Genomic DNA, 27176 nt, shown 5'->3' on the forward strand with positions numbered 1-27176 from the left:
AGCGTGACACATGTTTATAAGTAGTTCACATGAAAGGGTCCATCCACATACCACGTGGACAAGTTTTAAACGATTTCGACCCCCCCCCCCTCCGTGGACAACTGCTCATATAAATTCAAAAAATTTTGTATGGACCGTGGACATTACACGTACCCCCTCCCCCCCAAAGCTGTCCACGTGGTATGTGGATGGCCCCCAAGTGATAAAGCCAGTGCAACATGGTCCAGAAACCAAATTTAGGGGGAAATTTGGGTCTAGAGCTCTATAGCAACATTTTAGAGAAAAACTTTCTTCTACTAAGTTGTTACATATGATAAAGCGCTTATTGAAAAATTATCAAAAATTAGGGTGACCAAAATTTTCTATTCAATCAAGTATCTAACTTTTTTATCCTTGTAGATAGAAGAAAAACTTGTTTTACAATGCTACTTGTTTTACAATGCTCCATTGATTTTAAGTAACTTTATAGTAAAAAGTTTTTCTCTATCTTTGAAACCAACCGATTTATATTGAATAAAACATATTTTGCGCTGTAACTTTTTTATTTCAGGTTTCAACTAAAACTGTCGTTCAACTTTTAGAGCTTTTTAAGAGAAAAAAATTGCAATGCTGATATCATAAATATCTCAATTCTACTCGAAGTTATTAACGTTTTTCATCAAAATTGTATCATATTGTGTTTTTCATTTGTTTGTCATTCTTTTTGGGGCGAACATAAAAAAAATATCTCTATAATTCTAGTTATAAGAAAAAATACCACAAAAATAAATCTACGTGCTTTTGCATAATACACCAAGGTCGTTTTTTGCGCGGGGGATGCGTTCCAAATTTGTATGAGCCCGCATAAAAAACGACTTTTTTGAGTTGCAAATATAACAAGAAAAACCGTCCTAAAACGTTTAAACCTTGTTTGAATATGATAGTGGCCAATCTAGAGACCAAAATGCAATATTTTCAATTTTTAGTATTTACACCAAAAATTGTGATTTTTTTTTGAAAACTTATATATGATCACTCGTGCCCTAAAACGGAAAACGTGATTGAAATGAGGTCGATATGTTGTACCGTTTTCGAGTAATGGAGGAAAGCAACCCACGTAAGAAAACCGCGTGAAAACTGTATATAAAGTTAGTAAAATTTTTGCCATGTTTTTAAATTGAATTTACTCAAATTAAAAAATAACATATTTTTAAAAATTCCTCCATTCATAGAGTCAAGTAGGCCCTTCAGAATAAGACCAAGATATTTTTTATATTTGCCCCAAAAAAATTACAAACAAAAATAAGGCATATTTTTGATGAAAAACATAAATAACATTGAGTAGAATTGAGATATTCAAGATATCAGCATAGCAAATTGTTTCTCGTAAAAAGCCTCTAAAAGTCATTTGAAGGCAGTTTTAAAGTGAAACTTAAAAAAAAGTTTGAGCGCAAAACGTGCTTCTTTAATATAAATCGGTTGTTTTCAAAGATAGAGAAAATTTTTTTTACGAAGTTACTTAAAATTAATGGAGCTAAAGCATTGTTGAACAAGCTTTTCTTCTATTTACAAAGATGAAAAAGTTAGATACTTGATTTCATCGAGAATTTTGGTCACCCTAATTTTTGATAATTTTTCAATAAGCGTTTTATCATATGAAACAACTTTGTAGAAGAAAGTTTTTCTCCAAAATATTGCTATAGAGCTCTAAACCCAAATTTCTCCCGAAATTTGGTTTCTGGACCATTGTGCAGTGTTGAAATATGAATTGTTAAAAACTTAAAAAAAATAAAAAGACAAACAAAAGTCCGGAGAATGTCAGCAAAGTCGAGAAAATGTAAAGAAGTCAAGAAAGTTGAAAAAGGCAAGAAAATAAAAAAGGTGAATTCAAGAAAATTAGGAACAGGGCGAAAATGATGGAAGTGAAAGGTAGAAAAATATTAAGAAAAAAAAATTAAAAAGAAAGCAAGCAAGAAGGACAAAAAAGAGACCAGTAAAAGAAACTTCAGAAAGCGAAAATACCAATACAATCAAGCAAGTCAAGAAAATTAGGAAACTAATGAAAGCCAAAAAAAATCAAGAAAGTAAAGATGAATAGCAAAAAAAAAATCATAAAGGTCGAGAGAGGCAAGAAAGAAATGTGAAATAAAATGGAATTTAAAAATGTCAAAAAAGTCAACAGAAAATAGTAATAATGAAATAATTATAATTTATTCGTTAATTGAATTAGTTGCAAAGTTAAAAAAAGTCAAAAAGAAAGACAACAAGGAAAAATCAGCAAAGTCAACAAAACCAAGATAGTCAAGACAGTTAAGAAAGTCAAGATTGTTCAATAAAAAGGGGTTGTTTCAAACATTTTTCGAAAAACCTTTACCTTCAAGACATCAAATTAGTCTAGGTTCATGGAAGCAAACATAAATTGACCTATTGAGACGGGGAAACCCTGTCAAGTTTTTTTGGATATTTATACAGAGAATATCACAGGGTACTACAAGGTATACAGCTATAGGAATGTATGAAATAGTGTCGTGGGACTAAATACTGTAATTTCGGTAATTACAGACAAAATAAATTCGTTTGTTCAGCGATTTACGTATTTCAATTCTCACCCTCCCTTCGTTGTTCAGAAATATATTTTATTACACTCGAAAGAACTTAATTTACACCTGATGATGTTGTGCCTGTAGTTCTGTTTTGTTTTACGTGCAAACAACAATTAACAATTACAACGAAGTTGAAATTTAAAAAGATTCCTTTTTTATTTGCTTCACAAGTTTGTTACATTTGCCAACAATTACATTCACTGTATTACGAAAACAGCTAATATAAGTATGTTATTTTATTCGTAAAGTTAAAAATAAAAAAATATCTAACAATGTTTAAATGTAAAAAAAAGATTCTGAATAAATCTTAGTATATGGACAAAAAATTCATAATTACTCGCCGGCTCTTACTCTTCTAAAAATTAGTATTATGTCGGTCACGATTATTTGGTGAATATCTAAGATAAAAAATAAAAAAAAAATACTTATAACCGTTGCAACGATGTTCAATTATTGTTGAGTAATTTATGGGTTTTATGGTAATCATATTCATGAGATGAACTTTCAATCACCATCAGTAGCAGCAATGCAGTTTTGATTGCACGTGAATAGAAGTCGTGCCCGCTGCAATGATAGACGACGAGAAACTGGCGGCGCTATGCTTTACATATACCCTACGGTACTGTTGCTTTTACCAGCATGTTTTCTTTCAAGACATCAGTTTCTATTACGCTCTAACAGTAGGTTTAGAAATTGTTCAAGAAAAGGGGTTATTTAAAACTTTTCGAAAAACCTTTACCTTCGAGACACCAAATTAGTCTAGGTCATGGAAGCAAACATAAATGGACCATTTTGTTGATATTCGAGGTCTATTTCGACTGTAACGATTTCAAATTTATGGTGTTTCGGCTTGCAGTCTTCTCTTAAAAGATCAAAACAGAAGTTTGTCTACTGTCCGACAGTAGACAAACTTCTGTTTTGATCTTTTAAGAGAAGACTGCAAGCCGAAACACCATAAATTTAAAATCATAAATGGACCTATTGGGACGGGGAAACTCTGTCAATTTTTTTTTCGATATTGATACAGACAATATCACAGGGAATGGTTGGTGTCTATTCATGTCATCTGTGCAAGGAATGCTCGCATGTGATTGGTTCATTGTTCGCGTAAATATGTCCTTGACACTTTTAATCGATTTTTACCGCTTTGCAATGAAAAAATAATGATAACTAGCGTATTATAAAATTGTTCAACATTTTATCTATCCAACAACATACAGTAATACCTCGATATAAGGCAACTTTATTTTTATTTTCCTTACGTTATACAGTAATCACCCGATTATATCTGTACCCGATTTGATCTGCCCCCGATTTTATCACATTTTCACCCGATTTTATCATCATAAAACATTTCATTAAAAAAATGTCAGGGTGAACTGATTTTCTATTACGCTTCGATATTTAAGATATTTTTCATAATTCTATGTATCATTCTGGATGTAGTTCACATTAAAAATTCAACCGATGCACAATGTTACATTTTGCTGTTATCGTGCGAATAATTGAATAGTGATACAAATGTTTATTATAACCGTATAATATGTTCGGAGAAGTTTCAAAATATTTGAAAACGCATCTTTTGATGTAGAAAGCTGGGTGATCAATCCTCCTAAAAATGAAATGGAATATTTACTTTTTCATTAGATAAAGATAGACGCTCGGTGTCTTAGGCGAAGTATTAGGTGATCTCAAAACAAGAAACTTTACAGAAGACATCATGTTTCTATCTCTTACATATTGCAAGCAACATAAAGTTTTCTATGAGAAGGCATCAAAAATCGTTTACATTTAAGGATTTTTCTGGTTGCAATATGTGAGAGATATCAGCATGCTGTCTTCGGCAAAGTTTAGTGTTGTGAGAATATCTAATACAGTCATACCTCGATATAAGGCAACTTTATTTTTATTTTCGTTACGTTATATCGAGTTACGTTTTTTTTTGTAAGATTTGGACCACTGCGACCATTATTTTGATCTTTTGTGGTAACAAGTTACGTTATATCAAAGCAAAAAAAAATGTTTTTTTGAAATTTATGCAAGAATGTTAATGGTTGCTCAAACATGCGTGAAAACTCATTTTCTATCACCTATCAGTATTTTTAAACCTTTCTCATGCCCATTTAGAAATATTTTCAGAAGCAAAAAAACTTTTTTTTTCAATTGATACACAGGTTACTCAAAGATGCGTGAAAACCTATTTCCCATCACCTATCAGTAATTTCAAACCATTCTTATGCCCATTTAGGACAATTTTCAACAAGCAAAAAAAATTTTTTTTTTAATTGATGCAAGACTATTGACGGTTACTCAAAGATGCACAAAACCCTATTTCCCATCACCTATCAGTATTTTTTAACCTTTCTTATGCCCATTTAAAAAAAATTTCAACAAGCAAAAAAAAATTTTTTCTAATTGATGCAAGACTGTGAATTGTTACTGAAGGATGCGTGGAAACCTATTTTCCATCACCTATTAGTATTTTTAAACCTTTTTTATGCCCATTAAGGACAATTTTCGCCTTAGGTTCATTAATTTTCAAACTTACTACAAACACATTTTGAAGCAATTTATACCCCGAAAACGGTTGCTGTATCATTAATTTTCAATTACAATACATTTTTAAAGTTACGTTATATCGAGGTAAAAGTTACGTTATATCGAGTTACGTTATATCGAGGTTGCCTTATATCGAGGTTGCCTTATATCGAGGTATGACTGTATTTTGATTATGGTACTGCGCTACAGAAAAGCAAGTAATTCATTTTACCAATTCAAACAAAAACATGAACGAATAAAAAACTTTATTGTAATTTATTTGCAACTTTACATCGATTTCTTTAGGTTTTTTATTTTTTTAGGTTTGTTCAGAAAAGTTTTATGCAACTGAATTATCTATCTAAAAAACGTTTTAAAAAAAATAGTGATGATCGATTTTTTATAGTCACTTTTTGTTTTTGAAAAAAAAATTTTCAGTACAGGAACTCAAATTAAATTTTTTAAATATTTTTTATAAAAGCTCAGACAGTTTTCTCAAATTCATCCCTTAACAACTTTTCTCTATCTTTTGTCATTATTCAGATATATCGATTTATGAAAAAACAACTGCAGCTTTTTTCATATGTTTGTACGGATAAATTTTCCAAAAAAAATTAAAATCGCTGATTTTACGTATTTAGTTATTGATTCAACATCTTCAATAAAAAAAAATAAAATTTCAAAAATTTCCCGATTTTATCACTCTCCCTATTTTATCACGCCAACAATCATCGGGGTGAGATATAATCGGGTGATCACTGTATTGAGTTACGTTATATCGAAGCAAAAAAAAATTATGCAAGAATGTTAATGGTTACTCGAAGATGCGCGAAAACCTATTTTCCATAACCTATCAGTATTTTTAAACCTTTCTTATGCCCATTTAGAAATATTTTCAGAAGCAAAAAAAATTTTTTTTTTCAATTGATACAAGAGGTCACTCAAAGATGTGTGAAAGCCTATTTACCATCACCTATCAGTATTTTTAAACCATTCTTATGCCCATTTAGGACAATTTTCAACAAGCAAAAAAATTTTTTTTAATTGATGCAAGACTGTTGGTGGTTAGGGGCCATCCACATACCACGTGGACAGAATTTTAACGATTTTGACTTGGCTCCGTGGACAAGTGCCCATATGAATTCTGAAAAATTTGTATGGACCGTGGACATTACACATTTTTTCCCTTGTAGAAGACTGAACCACTGCGACCATTGTTTGATTTATTGTGGTATTCATTACACATACAACCCCCCCCCCCAAAGCTGTCCACGTGGTATGTGGATGGCCCCTTACTCATAGATGCGCGAAAACCTGTTTTCCTTCACCTTTCAGTTTTTTTAAACCTTTCTCATGCCCATTTAGAGATAATTTCAACAAGCGAAAAAAAATTATTTTCTTCAATTGAGTCAAGACTGTGAATTGTTATTGAAGGATGCGTGAAAGCCTATTTCCCATCACCTATTAGTATTTTTTAGCCCTCCTCATGCTCATTTTGGACAATTTTCGCATTGGTTTCATTGGTTTCAAAACTTACTATAAACATTTTTTGAAGCAATTTATGGCCCAAATACAGTTGCTCTATCTACTATTTTAAATTTCTATACATTTTAAAAAGTTGCGTTATATCGAAAAAAAGTTACGTTATATCGAGGTATGACTGTATTGGTTATTGTTATCCATCATGTCACGAATGCTGTTATTATCTGCTGTTGAAATCTGACGCAACATTTGCCAGTTTCATTTCCAATTTTACAGAATGCATACCAGTATAGAAAACAAAGACGTAGTGACACGTCAAATTTCATGGACGTTGAGAGAGTCAAGAACGCTAAGCGCTCACTAGACTTGAAAGAAATTCAAAAGGTTAAAAAGGTTTGAAAATTAAGGAATTCAATAAAATGAAGAAAGCCACGTAAAATTGTCGAAAATCCAGCAAATTTCTGGAAGTCTTATAAAAACTAATAAATTTCAGAAACTTTGACTCGCTTGACATTTGGAAGTTTATGGGTTTTCTTGATTTTCAAGTAAGTCAAGAAAGACGTTTAAGTCAAGAAAATCAAAAACAGTTGGAAAAGTCAATAAAATAAAGAACACCCAAAGATAAAAAAAAGTAAACAAGTCAAAAAGGACATTAAAAATGAAAATCAAAAAAGAAAATGAAAAAAACGTGATAGGAGAAAGTTAAAAATGTTAGATTAAACGAGGAAGCAATAACATAAAAAAACAGAATGAAGGTCAAGAAAAATAAATGTCAAGAAATTCATAAAGGTTCAGAGAGTTTGGAACACTCAATAAATTAAGAAAATCAAGAAAGCCAAAACGGTCACAAGAAAGAAAGTTTTTCTAAAATTTTTTAGTCAAGAAAGACGAAAAAATAAAAAATACTAAAGACATTCGAAAGAACAGAGAAAGTCAAGTAAACAAGAGAGACAAAAATGCTATGGAATTCAGAAATGTAAAAAATGTCAAAATTACAAAAAAGTTAAAAAATGAAAAACACAACAAAAAACAATCGAGAAGCTTTACAAAATTTAGAAAGTTCAGGACGTCACAAGAATCAAGTAAGTCAAGAAAGTCAAGCGTAAAAAATCAAAAGAGTCGAAATGGTTGAGAATGTTAAATGTGACAGAAAAAAATCACGAAAATCCGTCAAACCAACAGAGTTAAACAAGTTGGAAATGACAAGAAGAAAATCGACAATATCAAGAAGAAAAAGAAATAAATTCTGAAAAGTAAAGACAGAGAGAAAGAAAGCCAAGAAAATTAAAAAAATTAAGAATGTTAAAATAGTTGAGAAAATCAAGAAATTCGAGAAAGTCTGAAAGTCAAAAAAAAAACCCCGAGTTCCCGTTACACCACCGCAGAACGTTAAAGACGTAGTTCTAGAATCGAGTTTTGTATCGCTTATCCAATTCTCGCACTTCGTACATTTACTCAGTAGAGACTATTATTTATAGCTGGCTATTGTTTCAACATCCTCAGTGGACGGGAACACATCTGACCGGAGATTGGAAGTTGTGGGTTCGAGTCCCACCTGCTGAACTATATTTTTCGTAGTTTCTACAATCATATTTTCAGTTAGTTTAATTTTCTATCTTCATTACTACATTTACTCCTTAAATTAAAATTAAAAATAGCATGACTTTGCTTAAAGTCGGAAAAAGAAAAGTAAAGTTGTTTTTATAGGCAATCGTATTTTCTCCTAATCGCTCTCATTAGTCAACCTACGCATTCTTCAGTGCAACGGTGCTGACTTGGGACTCGAAGAAACTAACCGGAGAAAACTCTTACATTTCTTAGAAGAAATCAATAAACATAATCCGAGTGTGTGTGTGTATGTACCAATACCAATTACTATTCCCAGCACCCAAGTTCGATTCACCTTTGCCAGTTTGGCTTCACCTCGCTTATTTGCTTCCATCGGTAGCCGATTGTTGAGGCGACTATAAATTCAATTACGGAATTCTGCTTCCTCGGGCAGAACCCATGACTCTTTTGATAGTAGCGATACGAATCAGCAGCAGTTGGGTTGCTCTCTCAGCCCCTTTTGGTACATACACCGAAACGTGGCGAAGATTTGCTCTAACGAAGGAAGCGTATTACTTACTCAGTAGGATTGATTTATGAATTCTGTTGCCCCCTCCGTTGCCATCCTCGGTCGAGGATGCCTAAACTAACTCGTAACTTTCGGAGAAAATATCGATCCACAACGAACAATAGCCGGAGCCTGATTGTTGTCAAAATTTCAACCCCTGCTAAAGTGAGGTTACGTTTTGCGAACGAAGATTGATGTTTGCCTCGCATGACCTACTGCGAGTTTGCTCAACTCAACAATAGGCAGCATTGCGAAGCAACAAATCACTGCTGCAGCAGCACTTGAGCGAATGTTTTGTGCTTGCGTTTCGATTACGATGTTTACAGCTTCTGAATTGGACTTACCTTCGAAAGGGTACTCGGATGGGGATACAGGTTTACCAGGCAGCTTTCGCGACGCAGCCGATAATCCCAGCGCGTTTCCAGATGTGGAATCTGTGAAGGAGGAAAAAAATATCTTTCAATTTGTAATCATCATAACCCAATTCCCACGAGATAATCTTGACACTGATAGCTTGTTAAAATAGACCATTAGCAGGCCATATCCAGCTCAAGGTACGAAATAAAGTGTCGAATTTGTTTTTTTATTTTTATTTTAGCACACCTGTAGCATAATGTGGGTACTAAAGCGCGGCACAGTAGTAGGACGAGATGAATGGTTTGCTTTCGGGTCACAGTTTTACAGCTCTAAATCACGCCATCACGAACCGCAATCACGGCTGTCTTGGAAACCGAGCTTGGATGGAACGGGAAGGGGATGTATAATAAAAAAAGGGTTATTCGCTGTCACATCCGGACTGATTCAAGCCAAGGGGAAAATTGAAGTTCTTGAGTTTAATTTGAGGATTTGAGAACTCTTAAAAAAGCATTTCCGCCACAAGATTGATTTATTTTGCCTCGTTTCGAAAGTTCTCTTGATTTATGAACTCATTAATTAATCCAATAAACAGTGCGGAATACTTCATCAAATTCGAAGGGAACAGGCGATAATATCCTGCTGTAGTATCCAATTTCATTGACTAAGAGCCGGCTCGTTTCTCTTCGGCTTTGTGCCTGAACTCGATCCACAGTACCGGTCCCGATAGTCCTGAACTCAATTGAAACGTCAATCAATACCGGCCTCGAGCAGGGATATCGACAAAAAGGACCTGAAACCAATAGAAGCGACCCAGCGCACCCCTCCACAGGTTAACCGACTGACCGACACACAATCAAGCGCCCACTTCCGGCACTTTCACATGATAGTTTGTGTCCGCTTATCTGCTTGCTTGGGGAGACGGCATGCAACGTTATTTTGTACAACCGCAGGCAACTTTATCATCATCATCATCATCATCATCAACATTGTCGTCGGTGTTGTCGTTCTCGTCGTGGTCATTGTCATTGTTCTCTTGTCCAGCTGTTGATATTATAAAGCCATCTGGTCCTACGATGTTGGGATCCAATCCACTCGTTAGGTTTAATGGGATATGCGATATGACGAAAATTTAGTACAATATATGGGCCCATATTTCATGCTGCGATGAAATTGTCATTGTGGAGTCAAACAAGAATAAAAAAAAATGGGAAGCACTATACAAATTAAAATTGTTACAGAAATACACACAGAAAATAAACTATTAAATTAATTACGCTTTGCACATAAATGAAAAATTTTAATCGATTTACTATTCGTGAAAGTTAAAAATACTAAATGATAATTTCAAACTAACCCCAGAAAAGTATGTAAAAAGATCCTTTTAGCGGCAAGAGTAAAAGAGATCCGAAATTTATTTGAAAACTCAAAATATTCAACAATAATTTCAAATTAACTCCAGAAAAGCAAAAAGATGCCAGAGAAAAGAGGATCCAAAATTAGGCTCATAATGGCGAAGAACGCTGTGAAAGCCCAGACTAAAGCAAAAACGAAAATAATTCCAAATTTAGCTCCAACTGGTGAATATGAGTTTTTAAAGTTCAGAAAAAGGTAGAAAAAATAGTGATCCTAAATTAATTACCTAAGTCAAGAAAAGACTATTAAAAATAATGCTGAATGGAGTTCAGCATAGGAAAAATAACGCTTCTTAAGATTTAACATTACCATAAACCAAATGTGCTTAAAATGGTGAGAAAATCTTTAAAAAGCAAGAAAAAAAACATTGAAGAAAATTATAAAAATGTTCAAGGAGATCAAACAAGTTTGAAAGAGTACATAGGAGAACTGCTCCATTATTCATCTCAGCCCATATATTCATCTCATACAACATGAAAACAGGAAAAAAAAACGCATATTTTCTAACTAAACTAAACTGCTAATCCATGGGATGGATTCTTCTTAGTTCGCTTTAGATTTCTTATAAAGTAGAATCCTCAAAAACTCGCTTAAAAGCTCTAAATTTAATATTATAGACAGGCATCTGCACTCGAAAACTCGTTTATTTCAATCATTCACCAGCAGAAAACAATATCCGCGCATTGCTCTACACGGCTACAACGGGACTCGTTTAGCAGCCAACCAAAGTTTTTTATTTTAATCACCAAACAAAATCACTCAGAATACTTTATTCTTTGAAATGTTCATTTCAAATTTCCAAAAACAAGCTTGAATTAGCAGAAATATGTGAGATGAATTTCTACAATTCCTAAATTTCAACTGTTTTCACTGCCTTGAAGAAAATCAATAGTTGCCAAATCAGTTTCTGTTAACACGAAAAAGTTCAAACTGAAAATGTTAAATTATTCCGACATAATTGACATAAATCGACAGCACTGCAGTGGTTACCTAGGTTACCAATTTTGCACGTATACAACTACAGCGGATATCTAGGTAACCTACAACGACGATAATGTGATTCATTCATGATTAACAGTGTGTTGGGGGAGCCCCGTAGCCGCAAGGTTACAGAGTCCACCTTGGTTAATGGGTGGTCGTGGGTTCGAATCTTATTAGAATCAGGCCATTTGGTTGCCAAAGGATTTTAGCATGAGTTTACTCTCAGGCTTCCCACCAAGAACCCTTCCTTCAATTTGAATCCTACAGTACCTCTGTTGACTCTCCGTCTAACAAAACTAAGTCCCTGTTATAATAAAACTGGTGTGAGTAACGTATGAAAGTTTTCTCCAGGGAATTGTAATTAGGCGATATTGTTAAGATGGACAGACTTGAAACGGAAAGGTAAAACTTACACCCAAGCACGGATATGAATGATAAGCGTATCACTTACTTCAATATCGATACTGCCAGTAATATGAAGTGCGGAGTACAGAAAACACCTGGGCAAAATCAAAATAGATCTTATCTCTGGTCGCAGTGATGAGTTCACACAGGAAAAAAACGGTGTGATGAATATGGGGGCGCCGTTAGATAAATAATTGAGCAGTGATTCAAGTTTTGAGATGGATATGGAAGCGTTGTGAAAAATGGTTTGTTTAACAAAATCCAGGATAAATCTAGCGAAGTTTACTAAATGTACAATGCTGGACGATTCCATAAGAGCGCGTTAGCATATTTAGTTTATTTGTTCAATGATTTCGTAAAAGTTTGGTATTTTATTCCTGCATTCTCCGTGAATATCGGCTAAATGAGATGAATAATGGACAGTTCCTAGGGGAGGGAAAAGGATCAAAAGATGGTCAAAATAAATAAAGTATATTCAAAATAAGGTCTTGAAATTTCAAAAAAGGTCCAAAACAGGTAGGAAATGAAAAAAAAAGATCGAAAAGTTAAAAAACGTCACGATAAGTGAAACAGTTAAAAAAATGTCAAAAGGGTTACAAAAGGTTACAACAGGGTGAAAAATGTGGTATCACCGAAATACGTAAAACATCTCTAAAATAATATAGTTTTTAAAATAGCGTTAAACGACAAAGAAAATCGAAATGTTATAGCAAGTCAAAAATGTTGAAAAGGACTGTCTGAACTGTTGAAAACTGTTGAAGAGAACAGAACAGAACAGAACAGTCCAAAACAGAACAGAACAGAACAGAACAGAACAGAACAGAACAGAACAGAACAGAACAGAACAGAACAGAACAGAACAGAACAGAATAGAACAGAACAGAACAGAACAGAACAGAACAGAACAGAACAGAACAGAACAGAACAGAACAGAACAGAACAGAACAGAACAGAACAGAACAGAACAGAACAGAACAGAACAGAACAGAACAGAACAGAACAGAACAGAACAGAACAGAACAGAACAGAACAGAACAGAACAGAACAGAACAGAACAGAACAGAACAGAACAGAACAGAACAGAACAGAACAGAACAGAACAGAACAGAACAGAACAGAACAGAACAGAACAGAACAGAACAGAACAGAACAGAACAGAACAGAACAGAACAGAACAGAACAGAACAGAACAGAACAGAACAGAACAGAACAGAACAGAACAGAACAGAACAGAACAGAACAGAACAGAACAGAACAGAACAGAACAGAACAGAACAGAACAGAACAGAACAGAACAGAACAGAACAGAACAGAACAGAACAGAACAGAACAGAACAGAACAGAACAGAACAGAACAGAACAGAACAGAACAGAACAGAACAGAACAGAACAGAACAGAACAGAACAGAACAGAACAGAACAGAACAGAACAGAACAGAACAGAACAGAACAGAACAGAACAGAACAGAACAGAACAGAACAGAACAGAACAGAACAGAACAGAACAGAACAGAACAGAACAGAACAGAACAGAACAGAACAGAACAGAACAGAACAGAACAGAACAGAACAGAACAGAACAGAACAGAACAGAACAGAACAGAACAGAACAGAACAGAACAGAACAGAACAGAACAGAACAGAACAGAACAGAACAGAACAGAACAGAACAGAACAGAACAGAACAGAACAGAACAGAACAGAACAGAACAGAACAGAACAGAACAGAACAGAACAGAACAGAACAGAACAGAACAGAACAGAACAGAACAGAACAGAACAGAACAGAACAGAACAGAACAGAACAGAACAGAACAGAACAGAACAGAACAGAACAGAACAGAACAGAACAGAACAGAACAGAACAGAACAGAACAGAACAGAACAGAACAGAACAGAACAGAACAGAACAGAACAGAACAGAACAGAACAGAACAGAACAGAACAGAACAGAACAGAACAGAACAGAACAGAACAGAACAGAACAGAACAGAACAGAACAGAACAGAACAGAACAGAACAGAACAGAACAGAACAGAACAGAACAGAACAGAACAGAACAGAACAGAACAGAACAGAACAGAACAGAACAGAACAGAACAGAACAGAACAGAACAGAACAGAACAGAACAGAACAGAACAGAACAGAACAGAACAGAACAGAACAGAACAGAACAGAACAGAACAGAACAGAACAGAACAGAACAGAACAGAACAGAACAGAACAGAACAGAACAGAACAGAACAGAACAGAACAGAACAGAACAGAACAGAACAGAACAGAACAGAACAGAACAGAACAGAACAGAACAGAACAGAACAGAACAGAACAGAACAGAACAGAACAGAACAGAACAGAACAGAACAGAACAGAACAGAACAGAACAGAACAGAACAGAACAGAACAGAACAGAACAGAACAGAACAGAACAGAACAGAACAGAACAGAACAGAACAGAACAGAACAGAACAGAACAGAACAGAACAGAACAGAACAGAACAGAACAGAACAGAACAGAACAGAACAGAACAGAACAGAACAGAACAGAACAGAACAGAACAGAACAGAACAGAACAGAACAGAACAGAACAGAACAGAACAGAACAGAACAGAACAGAACAGAACAGAACAGAACAGAACAGAACAGAACAGAACAGAACAGAACAGAACAGAACAGAACAGAACAGAACAGAACAGAACAGAACAGAACAGAACAGAACAGAACAGAACAGAACAGAACAGAACAGAACAGAACAGAACAGAACAGAACAGAACAGAACAGAACAGAACAGAACAGAACAGAACAGAACAGAACAGAACAGAACAGAACAGAACAGAACAGAACAGAACAGAACAGAACAGAACAGAACAGAACAGAACAGAACAGAACAGAACAGAACAGAACAGAACAGAACAGAACAGAACAGAACAGAACAGAACAGAACAGAACAGAACAGAACAGAACAGAACAGAACAGAACAGAACAGAACAGAACAGAACAGAACAGAACAGAACAGAACAGAACAGAACAGAACAGAACAGAACAGAACAGAACAGAACAGAACAGAACAGAACAGAACAGAACAGAACAGAACAGAACAGAACAGAACAGAACAGAACAGAACAGAACAGAACAGAACAGAACAGAACAGAACAGAACAGAACAGAACAGAACAGAACAGAACAGAACAGAACAGAACAGAACAGAACAGAACAGAACAGAACAGAACAGAACAGAACAGAACAGAACAGAACAGAACAGAACAGAACAGAACAGAACAGAACAGAACAGAACAGAACAGAACAGAACAGAACAGAACAGAACAGAACAGAACAGAACAGAACAGAACAGAACAGAACAGAACAGAACAGAACAGAACAGAACAGAACAGAACAGAACAGAACAGAACAGAACAGAACAGAACAGAACAGAACAGAACAGAACAGAACAGAACAGAACAGAACAGAACAGAACAGAACAGAACAGAACAGAACAGAACAGAACAGAACAGAACAGAACAGAACAGAACAGAACAGAACAGAACAGAACAGAACAGAACAGAACAGAACAGAACAGAACAGAACAGAACAGAACAGAACAGAACAGAACAGAACAGAACAGAACAGAACAGAACAGAACAGAACAGAACAGAACAGAACAGAACAGAACAGAACAGAACAGAACAGAACAGAACAGAACAGAACAGAACAGAACAGAACAGAACAGAACAGAACAGAACAGAACAGAACAGAACAGAACAGAACAGAACAGAACAGAACAGAACAGAACAGAACAGAACAGAACAGAACAGAACAGAACAGAACAGAACAGAACAGAACAGAACAGAACAGAACAGAACAGAACAGAACAGAACAGAACAGAACAGAACAGAACAGAACAGAACAGAACAGAACAGAACAGAACAGAACAGAACAGAACAGAACAGAACAGAACAGAACAGAACAGAACAGAACAGAACAGAACAGAACAGAACAGAACAGAACAGAACAGAACAGAACAGAACAGAACAGAACAGAACAGAACAGAACAGAACAGAACAGAACAGAACAGAACAGAACAGAACAGAACAGAACAGAACAGAACAGAACAGAACAGAACAGAACAGAACAGAACAGAACAGAACAGAACAGAACAGAACAGAACAGAACAGAACAGAACAGAACAGAACAGAACAGAACAGAACAGAACAGAACAGAACAGAACAGAACAGAACAGAACAGGACAAGACAGAAACAGGACAGAAACAGGACAGGACAGGACAGGACGGGACAGGACGGGACAGGACGGGACAGGACGGGACAGGACAGGACAGAAACAGGACAAGACAGAAACAGGACAGAAACAGGACAGGACAGGAGAGGACAGAACGAAATCAACAGAAATGAACTAGCTATCACACTTCTTGTGATAGACATTGTTAACGGCAAATATAACCGAAAACTGAAAAGGTGAATAACTCTGCAGTAGTTGAATTTTGACCATTTGCGTAGAAGGATTTTTTTCGTCGAATGGGGTCCTCTATCACCGCTTAAAGGATTTCAAGTGAGCTACCTAACACCCTGTATAGCAGCAATTTTTTTTTTGAATTTTAAATATGACTCATCTAGCGCTAATATATAGTAAGGAAACATCTATAAAATACGCAACGCTTGATGAAAAAGAAAAGAAAATAAAAAATATTTAAAATAGTTTTTTTTTAATTTGAAAATAAAAAATTAAAATATACCTTGATAAAAAATTTTCAAAATAAAAAAATATTAAGAAAAAAATTTAAAGACTTCAAGTCTAAAAAACGAGTTACCAAATCAATATACATTAAAAAAAATTCTTTACATTTGCCTGCAATTACATCAGGAATAACTACAAGATATATATTTTTTGTAAGAAATGTGTTTTCTGACATTCAGGGGTTAATTCAAACACAAATATCTTCTTATTAATATAAAAACAACAAATCATTTATGTAAAATAAATAAAAAACATTTTTGTCCTCTGATTCGATTGTATATAAAATCTGATTATGGATAGTAAAAAAAATCGGAGACTATATATAATCGAGTCCGAGAGTTTGACCTGTATAACTTTTTCAAAATACAATTCATTTTCAACATTCCCAACACATTTTTAGAATTTTCAACATTTTTAAAATTTTTGCTACTTTTACATTGTTTGTATTTTCGGTACCTACTTTTTAAATGTTAGTGACGTTTTCCACAATTCCGAAAATTTAACAATTTCAGAGCCTTGTTTATTGTTATTCTGATCACGTTTTCGATTTTTTTTCAAATATTTCACACACTTGGTTTTTCTATAGTTTTGGCTTTTTGAACGTTTTTGACATCTCTAATAAATTTGCTCTTTCCATTCATCTTCTCCGTCATTTTGAACTTATGTGTTGTTATTGACATTTTTGACAAAGTTGATACTTTGTTGCTTCACACTTTTTGGCAATTTTATTAGCTTTTACTTTTTTTTGGTATTTTCGATGTTTTTTCTTCTTTATTCTATTCATTTTTTGGGGTAGTTTTATAACATATCAAAGATTTTTAGATTGTTGACTTTTTTGAAAATTTCACATATATCAAAATTTAACGATTTCAACATTATAAGTATTAAGAAATTTAGGTAATTTTTGACTATTTTCAACATTTCTCTGATATAATTTTTTTGAATGCTGTACCTTTTCCATTTCTCGTTTTTTTTGCCTTCATTTTTTTCCGTAACTTTAAACTTGACTGCTTTTTCTGTGTTTGATGAGACATTGCTTTCAGTCGTATAAATAACGCTTGCACAGCAGTGTGTGTAGTTAGGGATGAGCAATAGAATGAGTCGGCAGTGGAATGTGATACGCATATAGATTGTAGAACATTTCCACCGTCTTCCGTAGCTTATTAGGTCAAAACATCATGCCGGAGACAGGGAGATTGCGGGTTCAAGTCCCATCGGGATGCGGAATATTTTTCTAAATCTGTATCATATTTCCAGTTCGCTTATTTTTCACTTCCCCTGCTGCGCACATTGTCTGCCTTAATGAACTTGAATGTTAACGGGAAAAAGCCGTTGTTAAAAATAGAAATTAGTCCGAAAAAAACTGTTTTTACGTTTTTCTTTTAATTTAAATTTTTGAATTTCGAATGTTTTTATCTTTTTAACATTGATTTGCTGACATTTTTTCACTAAATTGTATGTTTCCGACAATCTTTGGTTTTTATTGTTTTGATTTTGGATAATATTTTTAACGTTTATTTTATTTTTGCAATTTTTATCTTCTTCATATGATCGAAATTTTTTACTTTTTCTGCAGATTTTATATGGTGCTAAATTTTACAGGGTGGTGGTTACAGGGTGAAGGTGATACACTTCATTTTTGCAATAAAATTGAAACAGATGAATATTTCTCCTCTGGTTCTAGTTTATTATCATTCTAGATGAGTAAAATAACAGTTGAATCAATTCGATTCAAATCTTCCACCTTTGCATTTAATTACGGCCCGCAAACGTTTCTCAGCTTTTGTGCATGTTTTGTGCTAAAGTCCAATAAATTCAAATCTGGAGAGAGATGCGGGCCATTTAAAGGTGCTAAATCCGGTTGAAGGAGAACATTTTTGCTCCAAATAATTGCTTGGCACAAGGTAGGAAAGATGTGAGCTTCCTTCTGATTTGTTAAGAAAAATGTTGCTCGTTACCGCAGGATACCAAACCTTGGTTCGTTCTATATTTGAATCCATTGCTATTTTCCTCTGAAAAAAAAAAAAAAAAAACTGACCCTTATAACTAACAAATTAATTATAAACATGTGTCGCAATCAAAGCAAACACAGCTGATTAACAGGGTAGGCCTTCCGATGGGAAAAGAGGCACTCAAATGTGTGTATCATCTTCACCATGATACCCTGTAAACAAATTTACGCTTCACCCCGCGGGTTATCAGCTGCCGGAAAATGTCGCCGGGCCGCTCACCTCTTAAAATCAACTTTACTACGACATCGCGGTAGTCCTTCATCGTGCGCGGCGAACAAGCAACAAATGACAGCAAACTGATACCAATGGTTACGCAACAATGACAAATTATGTTCGAACTTGTTTGAACACCCTGTATTTTTGACATTTTCGATACAATTCATAATAGTTTATAATATCGCCATATCCCAGGATGACAATATCCTAGATTCTTACAGTAAATTCGGTGGAAACAAAAGCTCTTTTATTGGTGAGATGGCATTATTTCGTCCTGATAGCCTAATAGCAGACAAACAAACAGCCAATGACCTTCTTCCAACAACCGAAGGCAAATCAACAATCGACAGCTCAGGACGAAACTAGTTTCTCTCATATATAATTATTTTTTTATATTTTGGACTCGTCACTGCAATTAGAAACATTGATCCTTCTGATATCGCCCGGGTGTTTGAGAGTAAGTGACATGATTATTTTAATTCGTGCTTTTGTGTATGCCCTTCCATTTTACGCTTACTATTCCGAGCCGCGCTGCCTCCGGCTATTATTTTCGCCAACTACCATTCCCTGGAGAGGTTTTTACTTAGTGGGTCTTTGACAAGTTTTATTGCGAGAGGGATTTATTTTTGTTAAGAGATATTTGTTGAGGTTGTGTAGAGTTCAACGTGAAGAAAGGACTGAGAATAAAGCGATGCTTAAAATCCGTTGACATCGAGTGACCCACGACCACCCGCTTGTCAAAGCGGACCCTGTAACCTTGCGGCTACGAGGTCACAGACGAGATCTTGCTTTTATCCCCCCTCGGGTGAAATTCCATCTTTCCATCGGAACCGGGAAATGACCCTTGAACCTCGGCTGCGGCTGGAAGAAGGACGGAAAAGGAAAGAAATTCCTATACCCCTAATAATAACGAATCAAGACTAAATGAAGATCACGACGTGGGGCCAGCACTAATATTATTGATAACATCAGTTTTCCCATTTAGACCCCGAGAGACGCAAGAGCACGAGTGGTGGGTCGCGTGATAACCAGGATGGAAAATGAAAGATCTCCTCTCCTAGATGAATGGAATGAGTGCCTGGAGGACAGGAAAATAATCGTTGACTTTTCTCTTCATTCGGCTGAATCCGCTCTACACGTTTTTCCCAATAATGAACCTTCGAATGCTACGGAGATAGAACACCAGCAACTCGCAACCAGCAGTCCAGTAAACCAATCAATTCTTCAATTCTCCTTATTGATACTCCTCAGTTTCCATGGAAACTCGAGTGAGTCTGCCGAATATCGACAGACCTCTGATAACGTGCATGGCATACAAATTCTTGTCCACGAAGATGAAGTAATCACCTTCATTAGGAACGACTGCCGACGACTCTCGACGTATCCTTGGAATGTAGCGCAATGACAAGGCACCTGAGCTGGTTCTTCTATTCCAAAACCTGCGGGAGTGAGTCAAAGCACGAAGAAAAGCCTTCGGGGTATTAAAAGAGGATCTATCTTCCGCAGATAGACTGTATAGCCAATTATTTTTGACCCATCTACCAAAAAATAAACGGACAGCTGGGGACACAGCTTCGTCGTACCGATCTCTACGAAAAACAACGGATTTAAGGGTTTAGTTTGACAGGCACATGATTCGTGTAGAAGTGGTATTTGAGAACGTGTAAACATTATGTAGTGTTTTGAAAATCAGTATCTTTTAATCCGTACTTTCTATTCCGAATTTTTAGATAACCAGTTTCACGCCACTCCACGGTCTAATCTTGAAAGAAGATGTTTTACTACGCAGTTTTGTTTGGTTACCATGGCAACACTACGCGTATGACAATCACAACTTCTGCTTCTAGTGCGTGATTTTTGTTGCACAATTTAAATAACATTTGCTTGATCGGTAAAAGCCAGGGGGTAGAAGTGGCTGTCAGATTGCCTATTAAACCAGCGTAATCAACATCGCCTACTTTTGGCACCAACCGTTGGTGCTTTGACGTTTTCTCGCATGCGCAAGCAACAGTAGGGGAGAGTTGATAACCGCGTTAGCAGGTAGATTTTCGAGTCTGTTTGTTAAGTTATTGTTTCTGAGTATTGAACATATTATGTGATCTGTAGAAAAATGCGCTTTTTATTTCATCCGTTCATTTTGCGTGGAGCCAAGGTTGAATTTAAACTCACAGGTGAATAATACAGCCGCAATTAGTAAAAGTGTATTCTCATCTCGCATGTGAATAATGCAGCTCGTATTGTGAAAAAAACTTACTAATAGTTTAATTTTCAAGATTCCCCACGATTGAACAAAAAGAAAAAAAACGTCGGTGGTGCAGGATTATCCCATCTGCAAATTATGAAATCTGCTTGCTTCCGGAAGCCAAACAAAAGCAGAAATCAGTGTTCTCACCGCTTCTGCTGCATCTGATCTGCATCTGATTGTATTTTACAAATATGCTGTTCCGAGTTTGTAGCTTGTAGAAAACTTCGCTGAGTTGGATGTATCGAGTAGAATATTCAAAATTACAACAGATAGCTGCTCTCTCCTAATTGTCGTAAACAAACGACGCCATATTGAGTTACGATAAAACTGCTTGACTTCACCCCCTTGGTAAAAGCTAAGTGAGTCGGAATGATGTGGTGCAAATATAAACGAATGTTGTGAATAAAATGGAAGGAAGAGAAGTTTTGTAGAACAGTTCTTCAAAAACGTTGTGTTCAAAAAGACGAAAATAATTTCTAGGGCGAAAGTAAAACAAGTTGGGAAAAGAGTCCGAAGCCTTGGTTTGATTACCATCCTGATTCTGAAGCAGCCAAGTTACGTGGACGACTTACTTGGGGACGGTCCTCAGCTGAGAGCGATCGAAACAGTGGAGTGATGCGAGCGAGTTTATAGCCGAATGGTATTGACGCCCAAAATGGCCAACTTCGAGCCTCCACTTCGAATTTTCAAGGGCACAACACTTGGTAACAGTTAATACTTCAACTGTGAAAACGCTATTTTATGTTTTGCTGCGGTGAAGCAAACATAGAATAGCGTTTTCACAGGGAACGCATTATCTATTTCCGAGTCTCGTGCTTCTGAAGGTTCGAAGTGGTGGCTCGAAATCGACCGTTTGCGGCTTCAATACCTTTTGCACAGTAAAAATGTATGAAGATATGCAACCCAGCATAATATTTACATGTTTTTCGGGATGTATGACCGTGAACCGAAGCGTATTTTGGAGACAAACCAAACACTTAAGAAGTTTTGTTCGATCCGCAGAGTGCTCCGGAATACTGCAAAATAAGAAGGACGTTGTTGGTGTTAGGTTGTTGACTTTCACCCCCCTTTTAATCCAAACCTAATACACAGTAGCAGGAAAACTGGAACACCAGTTTTCCAGAGTCAAGAAACCGACATCGTAGAATGTAATGTATAAAAAAAATCAGCACTACAGTAACTTTTTCAACATCCAGCGCAAAATATTTACGAATAATGAAAGAAGTTTCCGTGAAATAATTTATTTTGTTGCCTGTGCTTCCAACGGACACAATTTGCCGCACAAATTACCTGAGCAGAGGCAGAAAACAAACAAAAGAAGCAATTTATTTGCACATGCTTCGTCTTGCTAAGCTTCATAAATACAGAAAAAGTTTCTCTACCAGAAACTGGTTTTTTGAAACATTTTTGACAATAAATTACTTTTTCAGTTAATCGCTTCTTCAATTGAAAGCTTATCAGTGTTGGTATTGTTTTTGCCTGCAGCACCTTAACTTTCGGAGCAATCTGATCGATCGCTCCAGAGTCAAAGGCAGTCGAAAGTTAAGCCATTATATTATTCCGCTCGATTAATAATGTACTGATTTCCTGTGTTTCCCACATCGAGAGACCACCACAGTGAAGCTCCGCTGCCGGCTAGCGAAAGTTCTTAAATGATCCGCAGTGAGGCAGAGCAAACTTCCACTCTATGATGTCTAACGAGCTGAAAGGTTTTCCAATGTGTAGGATAAATCTGAACTCGAGTGGTTTTATTTGGGTAGGATTGGCCCCGGGAAACATGACTTTTGTTACACTATAGAATTGGAAAATCACTGAAATATTTAGTTTAACATTTTACAGTTGCTTACTAGTTTAAAACCATTAAACTTCCTTCGTTCAAGTCGATATCATAAAAACGTGTAGAACCACTGTTGGAACTAATTATACGAACGGTTTCTTTTTCTGCTATTCCAACTCAGTAAATGGGTTTGCCCTAGAAAAGTAAGTTGAGGTAGAAAGCAAGAAAGGAAATGGTTGAATTATAGCTCGAATGTTCATATCTAAGCCATATAGTGGCTGGCTAGAAACGATGCGGTTTGGCACCAGCTGCTACAAGAATCTATTCTGGCAGTCATCTTCGATACGAATAAATGCTATATATTAGCAAAAATCTTCTCAGCCATGAAAAATGTTGAAAATAAGACTTATAAAAAATAGCTCTAATTTGTTACAAAGCGACTGGTCGCGTTTCGTGTTATTTTTTTATTAATAATAGGAACGCGCACCAGCTGCTCATCCCTTCCATTTGTCCAGGTGCTTGCGTTTTTCATTCTTCCATTTTCTCAAGCTGCACAGCACAGCTCGATTCCAGATAAAACTGCATTCCAGGCCCAGATCCTTTGCAGGATGCAAAGCACTTCTGGCTGCGATGCCTTTATCTTAATTCCCAAACAATTTATCTTCATTAAAAGCAATCCTGAACGGTCCATAAAACTACCCACTATGGCCAGCTCTGCTCGGGAGTGCATCCTAGCGTGATGATATAAGACTAAAAAAAAGCGGCAAAAAATAACAATAATGGAGAGTATAATCTGGCATGCTCATGAGGCAACCTTCGCGAAAAGAAAAAGAAAAACGATACTGTCTGTGTCTGTGGTCAGCTCTCTGTGGAAAGTACTTATTTTATCCCCTATCTTACTTTAGTTAGCTACGCTTTCTTTGTTCGAAACAAACCCGACCTGGTGTGGTTGAAAAAGGTCTGACGGCTTGTTAATTTGCGAACAAAAAGTTTTAGATTAACTGTTCCAAAACGTCTTCCACATGGTGTCAATTACTTAAAAGTTTGCAAACTGTCGAAGGCAACCGTACTAGTTTTCAGTCAGAATAAAATTTGCATTTAAGACAAAACTTGTGTACAGTTTTGGGCAGGTTCCGCTTACGATGAAATCCAACAGGCGGCCATTGTTGGGTAGGTAGGTAGGAGTATCTTTTTTCCTGTAGAGCAACTTTTAATATATTGACGAACAAGATTCGCCTCTTGTTGCAAGTGCAAATAAATTGTTTCTTCTTGTTAACGCTCTGTTTCGCTTCGCTGCCCGTTCGGAATGCAGTCTGAAATTAAATTATTTTACGGGAACTTGTTCAATTACTTAGTGAAGTGACCATAAATTATTAATTTAAATAGCTTGGTAGGCAAAACAGTGGAAAAAACTTTTAAATCTTATTCTGAATAAAGTACTTCCGAAGGTAAAACCAGGTGATTATGCTTCTCAGGTTGTATGAAAATCATGGATTTTCACCATGATCGGTTCGTTTGAGCATGAGCATGAGCATGAGCATGATTGACCGCCCGCGGTTGCTACTCCGTTATTGCCAGATTAGCTGTAATTACACAAAGAACCAACAGATGATGTCTGGGACCAACATGCATCCTCAATGTGTAAAAACAGGTGACCTAAATCTTTATATTAGGCAATACCAGCGCCGGCCGCATCCGAATGCAGGTCAAAGAAGGAGCTTGTATAGGAATATGTTGACGTGATACTCGCTTTATTGGAAGCCGAGAACACCTCTGCACTTCCACGAGAAACCACTGGGATGTTGGATAAAGGGGAAGGTATACAGCAGGGTTCGTTTTGGTAAACGATGCGCTAATGTCGGGTTCTTCAGAACAAGTGCCGCGTCTACAAGTTTATTACATCCGCCACGATATTCATAATGTGATTCGAACTTATTTAGTTTGACAATGTAACACCGCAACAATAAAACGTACGCGAGGATACAGGATTTTTGACTAAACCGAGACAACTTGAAATTACCGTATATCTCCTCGTAAGGTGATGCTCTTTATACCTAAAACTATTGCGCGTTGTTGATCCATCTGTAGATAATACGACCTCATGGAAGGTACCGACGCGGGGGTTGAAATGATATTTATCGACTTCGATTTCCGATGTAATAATTTAGATGCAACGCGCGAGCAGTCTCCGACTTAACGTTGATGAAGATGAGAAAGATATGATGAAATATCTGGGTTCACTTCGCGAAATCACCACACGCCGGAAGTCCATATATCAGCGAAACTCGCCCGGGCTGAATACGCGTTTACACCGAAGCGTTACGAACAACCGCTTTAATCCTCCCGGCCGACACATACGCGCAGGAACTCGGCGTTTACGTCGATTATCTCTTAACAATGTACGCCTAATACGCCTAATAAATATGAAAATTGGCAATGTTCCATGCATCCAAAGCCTCAACAATTTAATAAAAGCAAATATACATATAAGCCTGAATATATTTTTGAATTTATTGACAAAGTGCCGAACTAGTCATAAATATAACAAATTATGTAAAACAACTGGTCAAAAGCTAGAACAATCAAAAAATCAAAGCATATGATTCCTGAGAAACACATACTCCAAACTCCACAAACCACACTAACACTTTGTGGACAAAAATAAAACTTGTTACTGAAACCCTGCGGAAAAAAATACCGCGCACACAATTTCAACGATGAAATCAAAATCACTCTGTATCTGTTTTCTCATATAAAGTAAAACACTCATATAAAGTAGTCACTTTACAATACAGACAAGACAAAACGTATACTTAGCTTTCATCTCTTCATTTTCCAGTTGTTTTCATCGTTTATGGACTTTTCTTTAAATGGAAGTACAGTGGCAACATGCTTGTATGCCTTCACACACTCGATTAATCCATACAACGTTTCATTCGTTGAAAAGAGATAGCACATAGACACTGTAAACGGCGATGCATGGTTTTGATCTCATTGGCAAATTTTCACTTCAAGTTTAATTAGATACAAGCCAAATATAATTTGCACTATGCCAATGAATAAATCCCTAATGAGCATTCAATCACTATAAAACTATGTGGAGCAGCTGCTCGAAAAACACTCTCCTCATTGTATGTAATAACACCACACACTCCACACTTTCAAACCGTCGCCAAGACAGCGATAGAAAAAAAAAAAACAAGAAAAAATAAACACTTTGGTGAATCTAAAAAGCAACGCAATAATATTCAATTTTACAATTAAATTCACTTTTTTTTCACTTTTTTGTGGAACTTCACACTTTTCGCACTCAGCACATTTCAATGGAACACCTGTATATATGTTTAACAATTCTTTAGGTGTAAAATTACCGAAAATCACCAAACAATGTGATGATTTCAAAGCAGGAACCAGCTGGCCAATCTTGATCACGGCCTCGCACAACCATCCGCGAACTTTTCCAAGAAAAAACAATTTTAAATTTAGAAAATAAACTTACTCCGCGATAACATCTATAACGAACATGCACTAAATTAAACTAACTAACTAAGCACTAACTAAATTAAACAATTTTTCTTCCGATATAACATGCGAGCGAAAAATTTTTGCGTCCGATTTCGGTCATGGCTTGCTTCGACCTTTCTTTCACCATGATCGGTTCGTTTGAGTCTACAAAAAGTCCAAAAGTGTCAGTCTACGCAACGTCTTTCACAGCGGTCCGCTTTACTAGACTAACTGTCCAGAGTTCGTGGAAATGTCTTTGGATAAGCGGTTCCAGGTCGTCAATCCGAAAAAAACTGTGTAGCAACTGTCTCCGACGTGATTACTACAGTCGAGACTGTAATTCTAAGTTCCGTTGTCGTACGTGTAGTAAAACTCTGACCAATCTCAAGCAGGTGGTTCTGTGTCAAGCTTAGGAGAATGACTGGAGAGCGACATTATACTGACGACTTTTCTCTCTTTTCACTCTAACAGCCTCATGCATGAGCTGTTCATGAGAGCTCACATACAGCTACAGCTTAAACAAGGCAAAGAAACTGTCGTTTGTTGCGTACGACAGTTCATTCTTGCGCATGTATTTTGTTCTTTCGGACATGACAGCCTAGTTTGCTCAGTGTGACAGTCTGATGATCGGCTGCGGCTGTCATCGACTCGCATTTTTTTGTTTCTCCTTTTTTACAGGCCGGTGGCATATTGAATACAAAGCCAACCGTTTCCATGGTTGATATTATTCCCCACGTAAGAAAAAACGTGCTTCGCACCATCTCTCTTTCATTCTTTCATCGGTCTTACTGTCGTGT

General features: G+C 36.2%; 1 protein-coding gene across 4 annotated transcripts in view; it reads right to left on the bottom strand.

Moving 5' to 3' along the window:
• LOC129718970 (glutamate receptor ionotropic, kainate 2) overlaps nt 1-27176 on the bottom strand; it is a 223840-nt gene that overhangs the window by 85096 nt on the left and 111568 nt on the right. For all 4 annotated transcript variants that reach the window (XM_055670256.1, XM_055670258.1, XM_055670254.1 and 1 more), the window contains exon 4: nt 9063-9152. In XM_055670256.1, the coding sequence (XP_055526231.1) occupies nt 9063-9152 (90 nt within the window). The remainder of the gene's footprint in view (nt 1-9062; nt 9153-27176) is intronic.

The sequence above is a fragment of the Wyeomyia smithii genome, chromosome 1 (assembly GCF_029784165.1).
Source record: "Wyeomyia smithii strain HCP4-BCI-WySm-NY-G18 chromosome 1, ASM2978416v1, whole genome shotgun sequence".
In the NCBI taxonomy this organism is placed as follows: domain Eukaryota; kingdom Metazoa; phylum Arthropoda; class Insecta; order Diptera; family Culicidae; genus Wyeomyia; species Wyeomyia smithii.